We start from the raw sequence: 18,514 nt of genomic DNA on the forward strand, positions 1-18,514 counted from the left end.
TTTGTGAAGGGTCATAATCTTTCTCCATCGGAGCTCCATTTCAAAACTGGTCCTTTAAAATCGTAGAACCTGCACATGATGAAAAGCTAGGTCATGAAAATTCGAAGAAATGTAAGCTATGTAACAAATAAATGAGTCCAAACGTTTACATATGGCGCAATTTTTTTTTTTTTATTCTCCAAAAGCATTGCTCAAGACACATTGATGTCTTTACAAAAGAAACCAAGAGCCTTGTGTTTATTTCCGTTTTAAAATCAACTGTAGATATTTTTCTTTTAAAAGATGTAATCAGTAAAACTGAACAATCGTATTGGATAATTCAAATCAGAACGCTGACGTCATCCTTTAGAATATGATACTCCCGTATTAATTGATTGATGCAGTGACTTTCAAACTTGTCAAAGATGAGCTAACGGTGTTTCCTAACAGCCAGAATTCATTGATTACATCTGTATTTTGGTTGCATGTTTTCATGGACAGGTATAAACTCTCTCTCTCTCTCTTACGCATTCTTTCATCAACTGTCACGTTATGAGAAACATGAAATCATCCAAATCAGTCCAATGGACAACAATGGACACTGACAATTGACCGGGCTGACCCAATGGCTTTATGACATGAAACCTCCTTACAGTTCCAGGACAGGATATAGCATGCATTTTGAACATTGTTACCAAACTGACATATTTGAGCTTCTTCACGTCAAACTATGAGACATCGAAGGCAGCTAGCACGTTATTCTTGATTCGAAAATTAAGAGGGTGAATATATGGCCCTGTTTGCAATTGCAGTTCCCTTAAGCGTCCCCAACAGAAAGGCACCATTGATATTTTTACACGCTACTATAGACATTGATATTTTTACACACTGCTACATACTTGTGTATGGCACTTCATCTACATCAACAATTTTGTACATTTTTTTAATTTATAAAACTCTATATTCACTAAATCATTAAAATAAAAGTCTTGCTTTTCATTTATCGTTAAAAGTCTTTTTGCCGCAAATAATTTATTAGAAAATAAACGTTAAATAGTGACTGATTTTTTTTGTTGTTCTTTTGTTTATTTTTTCAAATCTAAACAAGCAACTCCCCCCCCCCCCCCCCCTTCTTTACACAGTTCTTGGGCCTTGTTTGGTGGTGGCACCGGATGACATGAGTTGCAGGTCACCATGTATTGATGCCGCAGTCGTCCTACTGCTATCCTTAGCCCTTAACAGCAGGGCTTTAGCGTTCTCTATAGAAATAAATGGCGTGTGATCCCCTTTTGGATTCTGTGGTTCACTGGCCCGCATGCTGTCAGTACTGAACTCTTTATTATGCAGCACATGACCATTAATAGCTGTTGCTTCTTTGATGCTGTAGTTATTGATAATGTTGTTTGCATTCACTAGTTTCTCTGTGGATGCTGAGATCATATGGCTAGCTGCAGTAGTGACTGTGTCTTGGTAGTTATCATTCTCCATGGCACAGAGCGGGCTAGGTGGTAAGCTATGTGCTTCTTGGCCATGGTTGTAATGCGCAGAGGTCCTCTTAAGTTCATCTTGGTTTAAGGACTTGGGTGGGCGATTTGCTTTCGACAACAGCAGGGGGCGCTTCTCCTCAGCTGAGGGACTTAGAGCCACAGAGGGGACAGAGATGGCCTGGCTGGAAAGAGTGGCTGACGTCTCCGAAGGAGGAGAGCTTGGAGTTGCAGGAGGGCTGCAGGAAACCGTATACAGATGAGGCAGGGGTTTCTCAGCTGAAAGACGCCTATAACACACACACACAAATACAAGAACAGATGCACATGTAAAACATACTGTACTCAACACACGAAGATGAGAAGTACTTGGATCGATGTTCATATTACATGGGAGAGGTTGATTAGAGGTCCAAGGGCCCAAGCCCTACCACGGATAGTGAATTTCCACAAATATTTGACCCCCCCCTAAAAGTGATTATAATTACCGATATTACTTCAAAGCGGGCTTGAATGGTGCCCTGTGTGAGACACCCCTTTGGTGCCCCCAGTCCCAGCAAAACAAACACACACATTCCAAAAAGATAAAACTGCCTGAAATGCACCAATGACAAGTACTGGAGTGGACCTTATACTTATATTAAAATATATTGAATTATAGAAAATAATAGAATATAGCAACAGCAAACAATAGAGGTCAGGCAACAAAAAAGAAAATTGAATAGTCATGTAAATTACTGTTAACTAGTAAATTTAAAAAAAGTCCTACACTTGAGAGGCAACGAGATGGATCTCACTGATCCCGTTTATACACAAGTGTCAATGGCTTCAATGTGTAGCCCATATAATGATTGATACCCAGTGTTGCTTGGATTTTGAACAGTTTTAATTTGCATGCATACATTCCAGAAAAAGCGGCACGGCGTACGGATGGCTAGCACATCTGCCTCACAGTTCTGAGGACCCGGGTTCAAACCCAGCCTCGCCTGTGTGGAGTTTGCATGTTCTCCCCGTGCCTGCGTGGGTTTTCTCCGAGTACTCCGGTTTCTTCCTGCATCCCCAAAACATGCATGGTAGGTTAATTGAAAACTCTAAATTGCCCGTAGGTGTGAATGTGAGTGCAAATGTTGTGCCCTGCGATTGGCTGGCAAGCAGTTCAGGGTGTACCCCACCTCTCGCCAGAAGATGGCTAGGGTTGGCTCCATGCACTCCGTCACTCAACAAGTCTCCCGCATTTCTTCGCTCTTCTTCCCGTAAGGACTCCTTCCGAGCCCGCAGCCACCCCGCCTCCCATACGAAGAACCTGATGTCCCTCTGCCCGAGCTCTACTCCTAGGTGCATGTAGCCAATTTCTTATCAATTGCTCCCTAGTTTTCAATCTTCAACCGTACAGTTACTGCGATTGGCTGGCAACCAGTCCAGGGTGTACCCCGCCTCCTGCCCGATGACAGCTGGGATAGGCTCCAGCACGCCCGCGACCCTCGTGAGGAGAAGCGGCTCAGAAAATGGATGGATGGAACTGTACAGTTATCCAACCGAACAATTCAAAGTCGCATTTGTCACTAACCTTACCTTTATTCATGGAGGATTAGCACAACAGCTCCAACTCCCTCTCCAACCACTCACGTCTTCCAAGAAGGTCACATCCCTGGATGGCCGAGTCATCGCCCCTGCCACCCATCAAACAGTGCCATTCACCTTGCTGATTTCTGGAACTCACCGCGAGAACATTTCTCTTTTTGTTATCCCTTCCCCTTGAGACACCATTAGTCCTCGGAATTCCCTGGCTCAAAAAACATAACCCCGCCATAGACTGGATGCACTTAGCTATCACCGGATGGAGCCCTCACTGCCACTCACACTGCCTGCTCTCTGCTATACCGCCCTCTTGTAAAACACTACGATCTGCCACGCCGGTTGACCTCTCCCTTGTCCCCAAAGAATATCATGATCCCTCTCAGGTGTTCAATCAAGACCTGGCCATTTCTCTACCCCCCCCCCACCGCCCTTACGACTGCACAATTAACCTTTTACCTGGGGCCCCTCTTCCCTCCAACCGCCTCTCAACCTTTCCCGCCCTGAGAAAAAAAGCAATGGAGCCCTATATCCGTGACTCTCTGGCTTCCGGACTCATTCGACCTTCCTCATCTCCAGTAGGGGCTGGCTTTTTCTTTGTTGAGAAAAAAGATTCCACTCTCCGCCCCTGCAGAGACTACTGTGAATTCAATGACATCACCGTTAAAAATAAATCACCACTACCCCTCATCGACCCCTCTTTTGAACCCCTCTGTGACGCTCAGATAGTCACCAAATTGGACCTGCGAAATGCCTACCACCTCATCCGTATACGAGAGGGGGATGAAAAACTGCTTTCAATCCCCCTTTCGGACACTTTAAATACTTGGTCATGTCGTTCGGATAAACCAACCCCCCCACAATGTTCCAATCCTTCATCAATGACGTTCTCTGTGACATGTTAAACCGGTTTGTTTTTGTGTACTTGGACGACATCCTCATTGTCTCTCGCTCCCCCGAAGAACAGCGCAGTCATGTACGCCAAGTCCTCCAGCACCTCCTTGAAAACCGCCTGTATGTTGATCCCGAAAAATGCGAATTCCACCTCTCCTGTGTACATTTTTTAGGCAACGTTTACTCGGATTCGTCAACTTGTACCGCCGCTTCATCCGCAATTACAGCAAGGTCGCAATTGCCTTCACCAGCCTCACATCCACCAATTCCCCCTTTCAGTGGACCCGGGCAGTATCCCAAGCGTTCAGCCAACTCAAAACCCTGTTCACCAGTGCTCCCATCCTACGTCACCCCGACCCCTCCCTCCAATTCGTGGTGGAGGTTGACGCCTCAGACACTGGGGCAGGGGCCGTCCTCTCGCAGCGGGACCCCACGTCCAAGAAACTTCATCCCTGTGCCTTTTTTTCCCCATCGCCTGTCCCCTGCCGAGAGGAATTATGACGTGGGCAACCGAGAGCTATTCGCCATCGTATGGGCATTGGAAGAGTGGAGGCACAGGCTGGAGCGGACTGAAGTATTGTTTATCATCTGGACTGATCACAAGAACCTTTCCTACCTCCGTTCCGCCAAACACCTTAACCACCGACAAGCTCGCTGGGCCCTCTTCCTAAGCAGATTCAATTTCAGCCTCTCCTTCCGATATAGATCCCGCAATAGCAAACCTGACGCCCTCTCCCGCATATACTCACCCCCCTCCAGCCCTGCAGAACCCGAGACTATTCTCCTTTCCTCCTGCTTCGTCGGTGCTGCTTCTTGGAAAATTGAACACACAGTTAAACGCGCTCAAAGGACTCACCCTGACCCCAAGACCGGACCTCTGAAACGTCTTTTCGTACCCGATTCCGCACACTTTGACGTCCTTCAGTGGGCCCATAATTCCAAGCTCACGTGTCATCCCGGCATCACCCGCACTGTGCAATTCGTTCAGCAACATTTCTGGTCAGCCTGGTCAAAGACACCCTGGAATTCGTCCAAGCCTGCTCCGTCTGTGCCAGAAGAAAGACTTCTGCCTCCAGTTGGTCTGCTGCGCGCCTTACCCATCCCGAGCCGCCCGTGGTCCCACATCGCTTTAGATTTTATCACCGGCCTGCCTCCTCCTGAAGGTAACACTATAATTCTTACTGTTGTTGATCGATGTTCTAAATATGTCCATTACATACCCCTTTCCAAACTACCCTCTGCTTTAGAAAAAAAAAAAAACCTCCTTGTTCATCATGTCTTCAAACTCCACGGTATCCCCATCAACATTGTCTCGGACCGAGAACCCCAGCTCTCCTCCCTGGTTTGGAAAGAATCCTGCAAAGCGGTGGGCACAGCAGCCAGCTTGTCCTCAGGGTACCATCCACAGACTAACGGTCAGACGGAGCGGGCAACTCAATCTCTAGAATCAGCCCTTCGCTGCGTTGCCGCACGCAAAACTCCCTCACCAGCTCCGCCACCGGTATGTCTCCGTTCATGGCCTGCTACGGTTTCCCACCTCCATTATTTAAGGGACAGGAGCATGCGGTGGCTGTTCCCGCGGTGAGGGATCATCTGAAAAGGGTCCAGTCCGTGTGGAAGGACGTCAGGACGACCTTGGTCCGATCTGCGGAGAGGAATAAACGGCTCGCGGACCTTCGTCATTCCCCTGCACCTGAGTACAAGGTGGGTCAGTCCGTTTCCCGCTCCAAACAGAATCTGGCAAACTCACTCTGCGCTTTGTCGGTCCGTTTCCCATCACTAAAATAATCAATCCCACGTCCGTTCAACTTCAACTCCCGCAGTCTCTAAAAATTCATCCGACCTTCCAGGTGTCATTGCTTAACCCTGTCTCCACCTGCACCCTGACCCATAAATAGCATATTTTAATATCAAAAGCATATTAAGCTCTGGTTTTCGTGAAGAAAAAAGTAACGATTGGCAGACAAATCAAAAGTAACTGTAATCTGACTAATATAAAAAGTAACGCGTTAGATTACTTATGATGTCAACATTTTTTGAGTAAGGAGTTACTGGCATCACTGCTTTTAAATGATAGTTTTAATTGTACTATTTTTTTCTTTGTTTTAACTGTTTATAAGCCGTTTTCCCCCCCCTTTGATTTTAAATGTTTTTTAATCTTTGATGAATTCTTTACCAAGGAGAGCGATACCTTCAACACCACTAGTTTTAATATGATATGCCATTGGCTGTGCTACTACCAAAAAACGATATGGCGATGCAGGACAAACCCTGTCTTATACCTCTAGAAAGCTCAAATCTGATGATTATTGCTCTTTTCATAGAGGGTTTTAATGTCTGAGCAAAAATAAATATTGTATGTTTTAGTTTTTTGATATGAAGATACTTGCAACTTATTGTCGGTCTGACTGGTTCTCTGTGACGCAATGTTGAAATTAATCGGTTACCTCGTATTTTAAGGCACATCCCTGTTGGACTTCCTTGAATGAGCACTTAGGTCTTTGATGCCACCCGTGGCATTCAGGCGACCCCTACGGCCTTGTGTGGCATGCTGGCTATTCTCCGTCAATGACATCATGGAGACAGAGTCAGTGTCAGACACAACACTGTTGCTCCAGTCATTACTCCAGCTGTGGAGACAGGGAGGGGGACGTTTATATGGAGACATTTCTCAGACAGGCCTCTTTAAAATCACATGAAAGTTTTGGAGGTCAAATTGTACTTTGCATGACGTTTTTGTCTTTTTTTTGGTTGTTTTTTTTTTTTTTTGCGCCAGTGTCTGCATTGAGTCAAATTTTGCAATGCGCCAGTTAACCATTGGAACTTTGCAGTTATTCATTTTTCATTCCAATCGACATCAAATGCAATAAGATGAGCACAGTGAATCTGGTTGGGTTTTAGTTCCATTGATGGTAAACGAATGGTCCTTCTTTTTGGGGAGGACACGTAACACGGAACAACGGCATACGGGCTCGGTGTTCTGTTTTCATTCTTTCAGGACATTTCCAGTGATGATATTGCCGATATGGCAGACGTTGATCCAACACGCTACCGTCCGTCCTATCCCTCTGGACCATCCACGTACGGCTGCATTTGACCAAATTGTACGTTCGAAAAAAGTTAAACCCAAAGGGTTATTGATATAACTTGAAACTGAACTAAAGTCATAAATATAAATGTACCAAAAAAATTAACTCATGAAAACCAGTCATTGCTTTTGAGTTGAGGTCCAATAGAATGAAACAAAAATGACCCTTGACTCAATATTGTTTTTACACAACCTTTAGAAGCAATCACTGCAATCGGACGTTTTCTGTAACTCTCAACGAACTTCTCCACCTATCACGAGGTATTTCTTGCCCACACTTTGTGCTCCAGCTGTTCCAGGTTTGAAGGGTGCCCTCTTAAGACTGCACGTTTCCACATTTTCTTCGAGCTGTGTGTTAGAGGAAACATGAAGTGAGGCTGAGCCCATTTTTTCCCCCTGACACCAGTCAGCACATTTGACTGCGGAATTCCTTGATGATCTTGAGACTTCATTGAACCTGGCACAGATTCAAGACACAGCAAGCCAGTCCCAGACAATAACCGAAGTTCCCCCAGATTGCAAAGTAGATCCAGTGTTCTTTTCATTGTAGGATTCATTTGAACATCACGGAGATGATGTGATTTGCCAGAAAGATGCTCTTTTGTCCCATCTGTTCAAAAGGCATTCTTGCTCTCTCTCTCTCTCTCTCTCGTCTTCTGTTCTACGCTCTAATCCAGCCGGTTCGAGGCAGACAATATAAATAAAACGGGATTGAATCGAATTGGCTGTGGCCTTTGTACAAAGAAAAGAATACCGTAGTGACTGCGGAACATGGAGGAAGCTTGGTTATCTTCTGCGGCTGCTTTGCTACATGCGGCACTGGGTGTCTTGAATCTGTGCAAGTTACAATGAAATCCCAGGACTATCAATGGATTGTGGAGCAAAACGTGTTGGCAGGTGTCCGAAACCTTGGTCTCAGCTGTAGCTCAGAGGTCCTCTAAATCCTATTGAAGATCTGTGGAAGGAGCTGGGGAACATGCCGTCTGGAGAAGACACCCTTCAAACCTGAGACAACTGGAGCAGTTTGGACCAAAATACCTATCTCCAGGTGCACCAGTCTCATTAAGTCTTACTGAAATCCCTGTACGATTGCAGTGTTCGTCATAAAAGGTTTGCAACAAAGTACTCAGGATATCATCATTTGCGTCCAGGCCACTGTATATATATTTATATATCATATTGGACCACCATTCATGACTTCAGTGTCCATTGTGAGTTTTTCATTTGTACCACATATGCTGTTCAGGGTCATGACTACAACATTTATAATCTGTGAATTCATCTTCACAGGCACACTCAAACAGAATTTTGTTGTTGTTCAGTCTTTGAGCATCTCACGTCGACAGACCTATTTCAAAGAAAGATAATCTTCTTGGCATGCTGAAAGTCTGAATTAAAGCTTAGCTGGAATTGGATTCTATCATCAAAACAGACCAAAATCTCCATGAATAGGAAGTGGCCGCAAAACCTTTTGCTCCTTTGTGCTTCGCTGAAAAAGTACCTGTCAGCTCGTCAGTTCCTCTTCCACCAGTCCTATAACATGCCACCCCGTGTTCACATGTGGGGGTGGTACCTATGCACCGTTTGCCAGAAAATCTTAACGCTCCCAAAACAATTCATGGAGAAAGACCTGCATCGTGGTGTGGTGATCATTCCAAAGGCCCATGATGACAGGGGTCCGTGGCCAAGAGTCAAGACCGACAGATTTTTTGTGTCAGATTTGAAAAGAAGCGAACACTCTGCAGCAGTAAGGTGTTCTTTCCCTTTTAAGACGACTACGGATGAGTATGAGGCAGTAAAAGTAGCTGTGAAGTCCGCTACGAACCGAAACAATGGTCGTAGGGGCAATGGTTACGGTTCCGGGACCGTGACTTAAAGACTGAACGTTACTGTATACAATACCTGAAGCAACCATGGCAACCTCCGGAAAAAGTGGCTATTTCAACATAGACCTGGAGAAACATTCGATTTGAAGTCTGTCTTTACCTTTGACTGGAGATGTTGGTGAGTGTGGTAGGTTGTTGTGTTGCTAAGACATATTGGCTTGTGGAGAATGTTGTTTCTGTCTCTTTCTCAGCTGCATGTTGGATTGTTGTCCCATTACACTGCTATTTGAAAGGATGGAGAGTTAAGTGGTTAGTATCGATAATAGTGTATCCATTCCGTTTGAAGCGAATGCGGCCATACATCGGTCTGCTGCAAATCCCGTAGGGGCAAATTGGAAACCTGACGTCGGCTGGCTGATTTTGCCAGCTTGGTCCTCTTTGTCCTCAGGTTCTGCCTGAGACGGTCATGGAGCTTCTTCCTCTGCTTCCTGTTTGAAAAGAACCGTTCAGAGAACCGTTCCCCTTCAATTCAATCGACTGATATATCGTGCTTTGACTGGAGCAACGGTCACAAGCTTCTGCCCTTTTCACTGCAGCCCCTTTTCCCCTTCATTCATCAATATTAAAAAAATGTAAAATGACCCAACCACTGTGTTTTGATATTTGAGAGGCATGTATTTGAGTCTTTGGGACACTTGTACTTATGCTCCCACCTTTATCAGAGGCACTTGAAATGGTGGCAGGTGTGTGCTGACCCCCATTTAACATGAGTTTTAATGGGATTGCTTATTTTTGTACACACCCACATCTCCGTTTCTAAGAGGGTGTGTGCACTTGCGCAACCACGTTGCGATAACTTGGTCGGTTGTTTGTTTTTATTTCGCCTCAAACAACCCAATGAATGTACTTTGTATTTCTACAAAATCATACAATAGAATGCGGCATACTGTACTTTGTTTTGCAGTAGGCGACCACACACATGATTCCAACGACAAGGAGCGCAATGCAGATTCCTGTTATTGTTAAGATACGTTTCTGATACAGCTCCTCAGCTTCTGAAAAAGAGGACAGTCCATTCTTTAAACTTGCACATTTGTCATTAGGTCAACATGGTATGGTGGGTTTTCCACATACTGTACACGTGAAATGTCACAAAGACATTTTTTCATGATGCATTTACATTTCATTTCATTTGCATCTTCACCAAATATTTGCATGTGGTTAAATTCCAAAATAATGCGCTATGGATTTCATACACTTTTTAAGAGGGAACATCCAAGGGTCCTGCTGATGCATTCATTCAAAACTAAGAAAAGCAATCAAAATGTAATTGAATGTAATGAGTTATTATATAACTTTGTGAAAGTAATTACACAACTATTACAGTTTCAACAAATTGTAACAACTAACAACTTTCTAAAGGACTGTCATTCCCATGTATTTCTATTCATTATTGGGGCCTTGAAATGTTCTAGTCAGTAGGGCTGCACGATATTGGGGGAAAAAAAAACATTTCTTAAAACCTGCGATTAAATATTGCCATGTGAAACAATACAGGATCAGTGTTGGGTATGTTTATTTTCTACGTCAACTAGTTCCAAGTTCAAGTTTATCGTTTCAAAAATGAACTAGATCCGTTCATAGTTCATAATTGAAAATTTTGGAACTAAGTTCACTGGTCCAAAAACGAACTGGTTCAGTTTCAATATGTTGCGGAAAATAATAAAGTCCATATTATCACGGTGTTTTAACGAAAGCAAACAAATATCGTGCAGCCCGACTGGTAAGCAAAACATCACTGGGAGTGAAAGTTGTTATTTTCTAGAGCTCCATGCCAGCAAACACACTTTGTAAAAGAGAAGCAGGAAATACAAAAGGGACGTGGTCATGATAATTAGGTTGAAAAGCAGAAGAAAGGAGAAAGTGGTGTATCGTGATTGACTCGTGCTGAATAAAAACTACAAGAGAATATGTACAGAATGAAGTAAAAGTTGAAGGGACGTGAACATACAGTATCAGATATTTAAATGCCCTATTGCCCTTCCAGAGACAATTTTTGCTCGACGTACATTTGCAAAATGGATGCATTTGGTGTTCAAACAATTGCTTCTTTGTGTCTGTGTGCTTTGTTAGGGCAATTCTAGAAAATGAGTAATAGTCATTTTGTTTTCATTGCTTAAATGCCTCAAGAATCACATGTGCGCTACTGGTCCTGGATGTACGATCCCTTCAGTTGACAAGCGAAAACTAGCTAAGGGCTGACATTTTCAAACTACTGTAGTAAGAAGGAATGGTCCATACCCATAAATTCAATTCCAAGATGCTCTGACATAGCAGTCAAGTGACAGAAAGAATACGGAATTTTTCAGATTAAATTGCTTTGCTGGTTGCAAATCTCGACAAAAGTACAAATAAAGTTGTCTTGTTCGTGTAATAATAAGGGTTAGCCATTCAATACAAAAAAAGTTAACGGTTCGTGAACAATCATTTTGTTGCATGGATGACATGACTGAAGTTTGAAGCAAGGTAGCAGAACCGACTGCCGTATTATACACTGCATACCAACCTGTTAGCTGGTTTGCGTGTGGATAAAATCGCACTCGTTTCAATCTACGGCTATAAATGTGAGAGAAAACCTACCGTATACTTAAAAATTGTTGATATTCTCTTGTGGATGGTAAAAAACAAAACAAGTGTCAGTCGCCAATACCCTTTTGGCTGTATCTGTATTTTCCATGCAGGGTTTACAGTCAAACAAATCATTCAAATCAAATACTGTATACAGCTCTACATCAGTGCAAACTACAACCAAAATACTGACCATTTTGTTGAATCAATATCTTTATGACAGTATCAGTCAGAAAGAAATATTATTACCTTTGTAGGGCAGAATATTTGATACAGTTCTTGTGCTGGATATCATTATATTGCACATCGCTGGTCGGTGTATACCGTATTTTCACGACCATAAGGCGCACTTAAAAGTCTTCAATTTTCTCCAAAATGGACGGGGCGCCTTATGAGTTGCGCCACAATTTGTGAATGGATTGTGGATGCTTGGGCTAACTTGGGCTTTCTGAGGAGCTCCACGGCAACAAGACGGACTCCGACAATGACGAGAGGGAACCTGGCGTGTTTGATGGATTTCAGATACAGAACATGAGGACTTTGATGGACTTGTGGATGAGGATTGATCATAAAATAACGTGAGTACATTGTTAAATACTTCAATAAAGTACAACCGAACTCGTTCATGCATGCTACCGTATGTTTGAAGCTAGCGTATGTTTTACCATGCCTGCGCCCAATAATACGGTGCGCCTTATGTGTCATGAACGGAACAGAGGATATGACCCAAAAATGCACGACTCCAAAACAAATGGACAGTTTCAAAAAGAGAGTTTTAATAAACGGGCAGAGGTCAGTACACAGGCAGCCAATCCAAAAAAGGCAACAGTATCCAAAAATGTGAGGCGAAAAAGGTGAGGTCGAGAATCGGAACAGGGTCTAGTCTTACTGTGAGTCTTTGACGTGGAAATAAGGAATGCTGGAACGCGACGACAAGGTACAACGAACTGGCGACGAGAAAGAATGAGACACGAGGTTAAATGCAAGGGGTAATTAGGGTAAACGAGGCACAGGTGGGGAAGATGCTCTCAGGAGCAGGTGTGTATGAGACAGGGGGAAAAACAAAAACCGGAACACACATCCATGACAGAACCCCCTCCCCCCCCTTAATTTCCGGCCCCAGATGACCCCGGAGCCTCTGGATGCGCAACGTGGAAGTCCTGAATGAGCGAGTCATCCACGATAAACGCAGACGGAAACCATGAACGTTCCTCAGGGCCGTAGCCAGATATTGAAACCCCCTCCCCATCCGACGAGACGAAAACAGCTGTCCTCCGACGGTCAGCATCGGTTTTGCGCAGCAGCATCTGGCGGGCTCGCTCCCAGGTCCTCCTGCAGCGTCTCACCAAGGTCAATGCCACTGGAACTGTGGACTCTGGGGCTATGGCAGGAATCGAGATGGTTGGTAACCACCGTGAAAAGGCGATAGACCAGTGGATGACCAGTTTCTGAGACCAGGATCGCGGCTCCTGTGAAGCGAGACATCGAGCCCAGTCTCCAGGTCCTGGTTCAGCCTCTCGGTTTGTCCGTTGGTTTCAGGGTGAAACCCAGATGACAGACTGACGGTAGCACCTGAGATTGCAAAACTCCTTCCAAAATTGCGAAATGAATTGAGGACCCCTATCGGATACCACATTCCTGGGGAAACCGTGGAACTTGAATACCTGGTGTATCATTAACTCGGCAGTGTCTTTAGCTGAGGGGAGTTTTGGGTGTGCAATGAAGTGTGCATTTTTAGAGAACCTGTCCACGACTGTGAGAATTGTGGTATTTCCTTTCGAGGCCGGTAATCCCGTCACAAAGTCCACGGAGATGTCTGACCAAGGACGTTGGGGTATTGGCAAGGGGTCGCAACTCCCCAGAAGGACGTTTACGAGAGGACTTGTTAGCAGCACATACCTGGCAAGCATTGACATCATTGGTAACATCCCTTCTAACATTGGGCCACCAAAAGCGCTGTTCGACCACAGATTGAGTCTTGGCCATGACTGGGTGACATACAGTCCGGTTAGTCTGAGCCCAGTGGATGACTCTTCCCCTTAAGGTCGGAACCACATAAAGCCTGTTTTCAGGGCAATTTTCAGGGCTAAGAGTGTTCTTCAGAGCCTCCTTTACCGCAGTCTCAATGTCCCAAACAAAAGCAGAAACGAAACATGACTTGGGCAAAATGGTTTTAGGGTCGGACAAAGAATTCTCTGGGCAGAAAATGCGCGATAAAGCATCTGGTTTACCATTTTTAGAACCAGGTCGGTAGGATAACGTGAAATTGAATCCAGTGAAAAACAGAGCACATCTAGCCTGCCTCGCATTTAATCTCTTAGCAGACTTAAGATATTCCAGGTTCTTGTGATCTGTCCATACTAAAAACGGAGTATGTGCCCCCTCTCGCCAGTGCCTCCACTCCACGTTGCGCATCCAGGGGCTCCGGGGTCGGCCGTTAAGGGGGGGGGGGTTCTAAGGTGCATCCGTCTAACGAGGAGGGAGTTGAGTAAGTTTGCATCAGAGAGTCAATTAATATAGGTGTATGAATTTCTTGATCAGGGGAGCATAGTGTCACTTTAGGAAGAACCCGGGAAGGGTCTTCCTGAATGAAATTCAGACTCACCTCTCCCGTGCCCTTGCTAAAGGCACCGGCAACCTTGACGTGACAGTTGCTCACAGAATGACCCAACTGCCCGCAGTAGAAGCACCCTCAGCCGGCGTTGACGTTCCTCAGGGGAGAGACGGAACCTGCCCAGTTGCATGGATTCATCCGTGGTGACGCTAGCCAGTGGATTGAGACTGGCAACAGGGGATCTGTCTTGGTTTGGCTGGTCACCGATGCTCGTCCTCCAAGTGCGCGGTGGCGCAGCCCTCCGCCGAACTCCGTTCAGCTCGCGATCCAAAAGCCTCTTGTCGATATTTACGGCGAGAGCGATGAGAGTCTCCAAGTCGGTCGGCAGGGACCAAATGATCCTTGACCGCGGGGGATAGTCCGTGAAAAAAATGCATCGAGCAGTGCCCTATTATTCCACTGACTCTCAGCTACTAGAATGCGAAACTCAATCGCGTAATCTGACACCCTGTGCTTGCCTTGTTGTAAGGTGACAAGGGAGCGAGCTGCCTCACAATCTGGTGTGGAAAACTGAAATGCTCCATAGTCTTTTACGAAAAAAGCCCACGAATGACACGCGGCGAAATTGCGGCTCCATTCAGCTGTAGCCTCCGCCTCCGCACGACCAGTCAGGTGGGAAATGACGAAAGCGATTTTTGCCCGCTCGGTGGGGAAGGCAGCTGCCTGCAGCTCAAAGTGGAGTTTGCACTGCGTGATGAACGGCTTAATGTTCCCAGAATCTCCAGAGAACCTCTCCGGTCGAGAGAGCTGTGGGCAGATAGCAGCGGAGGTGGCAGGTGGCTGCATGGTGACTGCTTCACCTGGAAATGGTGGTACAGTAGCGGCATTGGGTGCTGTGCCAGCTGGTTCCTTCTTCTGAAGCATATTCATTAGCACTTCAAACTGTGAGGCCACCTGTCTCATCATATTGTCCTGATGCTCTGACAGTCCCTCTAGATGAAGGTGGAGGGCAGCAAGCTGCTCATCCTGCTTCGAGAGGCGTTGACCCGGCGCTTCAAGGGCTTTGCGCACCGGGTCTGAGTCTGCTGGGTCCATGTTATAGCCAGTTCGTTCTTTCATGAACAGAATAGAGGATAGGACCCAAAAATGCACGACTCCAAAACCAATGGACAGTTTCAAAAAGAGAGGTTAAATATACGGGCAGAGTTCGGTACACAGGCAGGCAACAATCCAAAAAAGGCAACAGTATCCAAAAACATGAGGTGAAAAGGCGAGGTCGATAATCGGAACAGGGTCTAGTCTTACTGTGAGTCTTTGACGTGGAAACAAGGAATGCTGGAACGCGACGACAAGGTACAACGAACTGGCGACTAGAAAGAATGCGACACGAGGTTAAATGCATGGGGCAATTAGGGTAAACGAGGCACAGGTGGGGAAGATGCTCTCAGGAGCAGGTGTGTATGAGACCGGGGGGAAAAAACAACCAGAACACACACCCATGACATTATGTATGTGTTAAATACAGAAATAGATCCCCTAACTGAGACTGCACCTTTTAATACAGTGCGCCTTATGGTCGTGCAAATACGGTAGTTTGTTTTTAAAGCCCAATTTTTCGCCACTGTTCTGCTGTCTTCCACCATTGCTACTCTGAGTCAGCTACATTTAGAAAACCTGCTACCACAAGACTTCTGAACCATATCCAATAAGTCGAAGTAACTTTTGCTACTTAATATCACCTCTTCAGATAGAAATTGGTACAGTATAGTCCCCCTATATTGTTGGGCGAGAAAGGCTGGCTCTCAGTCTGCACTTTAACTCATCCCAAAGGTGTTCTATCAGGTTGGTGTCAAGACTCTGTGCAAGCCAATCAAGTTCTTCCACATCAAACTCTCATCCATGTCTTTATGAACCTTGCTGTATGCATTGGTGCACCTACCCACTGAGCAATTACTGAATAAATCATTCTCATCCACCTTCTCCGCCTCTGCCTGCTTTTGGGTCCAGTCATACATCATACGATTACCAGTCGTGACAGAATACTCTGGCCAACATGGACCCAGCAACCCTGGAGCAACATTGGGACCTCCAAGGCTTCCACATTGACAGACAAGACGAATCTCTCTGTGGAATTACGAACTCCTTACACACCATCTCCCAGAAAGTATCTCTCATGTCCTCCCAGATGCACTCAGACAGCACTCCTGTGCGTATTCCTTCCAAGCCCGCAGCCTCCAACCAACCCCTCCTCCCGTACAAGGAGCCTCACATCCCTCCTCCCGCACCCTACTCAGGGGACCGAGGTTCATGTGGCCAATTTCTTTTAAATTGCGGCCTTGTTTTTTTTATCTACAACCGTTGATTTATCCTTCGTATAAATCCAAAGTGGCATTCATTACTAACCTCCTACGTGGAAGAGCTCCAAAATGGCCGACCACGCTCTGGCATAATTCCTCCCCTGTACTTGCTTCTTTCAAATCCTTTACGGCTGAACTTAAAAAAAGTCTTCGACCACCTCGTCAAGCGTAGGGAAGCCACTTGTCGTCTCTCTGCTCTTATTCGGGGCTTTAGTTCCGTGGCTTCATATTCCATTGAATTTATAATTCTAGCGGGTGAGTGCGGGTGGGATGACGCTGCATTAAGGGGTATTTTTATTTAGGGACTGTCAGAACAGCTCAAAGACGAGCTTGCAGCCAGGGATGAGCCCACTTCACTTGAAGAATTAATTACGTTATCTATTAGACTAGACAATCACCTACGGGAAAGAATAAGAGAGAGAGGGTTAGCGCCCTTTGCGGGCACAGAGCTGCTAGCCGCAACCTGAATTCCCGGCTGCTTCCGCAGCATCCCCCACTGCATTAGAGGAACCCATGCAACTCGGCAAGACCAAACTAGACGCCCTGGAACGTCAGCGCCATTTCAACCGTTTATTTATTTATCGTGGACGGCCAGGTCATTTCATTGCCACCTGTTCTGTAAAACCAAAAGACCGGGCTCACCACAATCCGAGAGCGCCGTGGTGAGCCAAACCAACACCTCTCCTAGCTCTCCCTCCCGTATGACCGTTCCCCCGTGTATCCTTGGCCCCAATCGCAATACCCCTGTCACAGCCCTTCTTGATTCCGGCGCTGATGACAACTTTATTCACGAGGGCTTGGCCTATCAGCTCCAGCTTTCCCTAGAATCCCTCCCATCTCCAAAAAAGGTTACAGCACTGGATGGGCGACTCATCTCACCTGTTGCCCACCAAACGGCCCAATTTACTCTACTCATCTCAGGTAATCACCGTGAAACTATCCAGCTTTTTGTCATTCCCTCCCCTGAGACCCCATTCGTCCTCGGAATCCCCTGGCTCAAGAAGCATAAGCCCCCCCATCGATTGGACCCAACTGTCAATCACAGGGTGGAGTCCTTTCTGCCACTCCCATTGTCTTCTCTCGGACCGTTCCACCCTCCAGTAAACCTCAGCCACCTGCCACACCTGTCGATCTCTCTCCAGTGTTCAGTAAAGATGACACCAACATGTCCGCCAAGTCCTCCAACGCCTTCTTGAGAACCGCCTTTTTGTGAAACCACAAAAGTGCGAATTCCATCTCTCCTCCGTTCACTTCTTGGCATACATCTTTGCCAAAGGACAGTTACAACCAGACCCGGCAAAGATCCAAGCAGTCAACTGGCCCATTCCCTCCACCCGCAAAGAGCTGCAACATTTCTTAGGCTTTGCCAATTTCTACTGCTGATTCGTCCGTGACTACAGCAAAGTGGCCGTTCCTCTCACCAGCCTCACCTCCACCAGCTCCTCATTTCATTGGACCCCTGCCACAACACAAGCATTCGAACGCCTTAAGGAGCTATTCACCAGAGCCCCCATCCGAAGACAACCCTACCCTTCCCGCCAGTTTATTATGGAGGTTGACGCCTCCGACACTAGGGCGGGGGCCGTCCTCTCCCAGCGGGACCCCGAATCCCAGAAGTTGGATCCTTGTGCGCCTTCTTTTCCCGTCGCCTGTCCCCATCTGAACGGAATTACGACGTGGGGAATCGTGAGCTGCTGGTCATCGCTTGGGCCTTGGAAGAATGGAGGCATTGGTTGGAGGGACCATTTCACCTTTTGTTATATGGACCGATCACAAAAATTTCACCTATCTCCATTCCGCCAAACGTTTGAACCCCCGACAAGCTCGTTGGGACTTATTTCTCAGCCATTTCAACCTCAGTCTCTCCTTCCGCCCTGGTTCCCACAACGGCAAGCCTGACGCCCTCTCTCACATTTATTCACCCCCCTCCAGCCCAGTAGAACCTGAACCCATCCTTCCTTCCTCTTGATTTGTTGGGGCAGCCACTTGGGAGATCGAACAAGTGGTTAAAGAGGCTCAGAGGAGTTTGTGCCCAATTCCGCACGCTCTGTCATTCTTCAGTGGGCCCACAATTCCAAGCTCACCTGCCATCCTGGAATCACCCGCACCATCCAGTTCATCCAACAGCC

General features: G+C 46.1%; 1 protein-coding gene across 6 annotated transcripts in view; it reads right to left on the reverse strand.

The window, feature by feature from the left end:
• Nucleotides 1-150: 150 nt before the first annotated feature.
• Nucleotides 151-18,514, reverse strand: part of nrg1 (neuregulin 1) — a 49,568-nt gene continuing 31,204 nt past the window's right edge. The window contains exons 5-9 of one of the 6 annotated variants that reach the window (XM_061747870.1): nt 9,799-9,901; nt 9,208-9,334; nt 9,007-9,128; nt 6,380-6,562; nt 1,615-1,753 (exon numbers count right to left, since the gene is read on the reverse strand). In XM_061747870.1, coding sequence (XP_061603854.1) covers nt 6,388-6,562; nt 9,007-9,128; nt 9,208-9,334; nt 9,799-9,901 — 527 coding nt within the window. In that variant the 3' untranslated portion in view covers nt 1,615-1,753; nt 6,380-6,387. Of the gene's footprint in view, nt 1,754-6,379; nt 6,563-9,006; nt 9,129-9,207; nt 9,335-9,798; nt 9,902-18,514 lie in introns of all 6 variants that reach the window. The other 5 variants (XM_061747866.1, XM_061747865.1, XM_061747864.1 and 2 more) reach the window with 5 other exon arrangements.

The sequence above is a fragment of the Phyllopteryx taeniolatus genome, chromosome 15 (genome assembly GCF_024500385.1).
Source record: "Phyllopteryx taeniolatus isolate TA_2022b chromosome 15, UOR_Ptae_1.2, whole genome shotgun sequence".
NCBI classification, from domain to species: domain Eukaryota; kingdom Metazoa; phylum Chordata; class Actinopteri; order Syngnathiformes; family Syngnathidae; genus Phyllopteryx; species Phyllopteryx taeniolatus.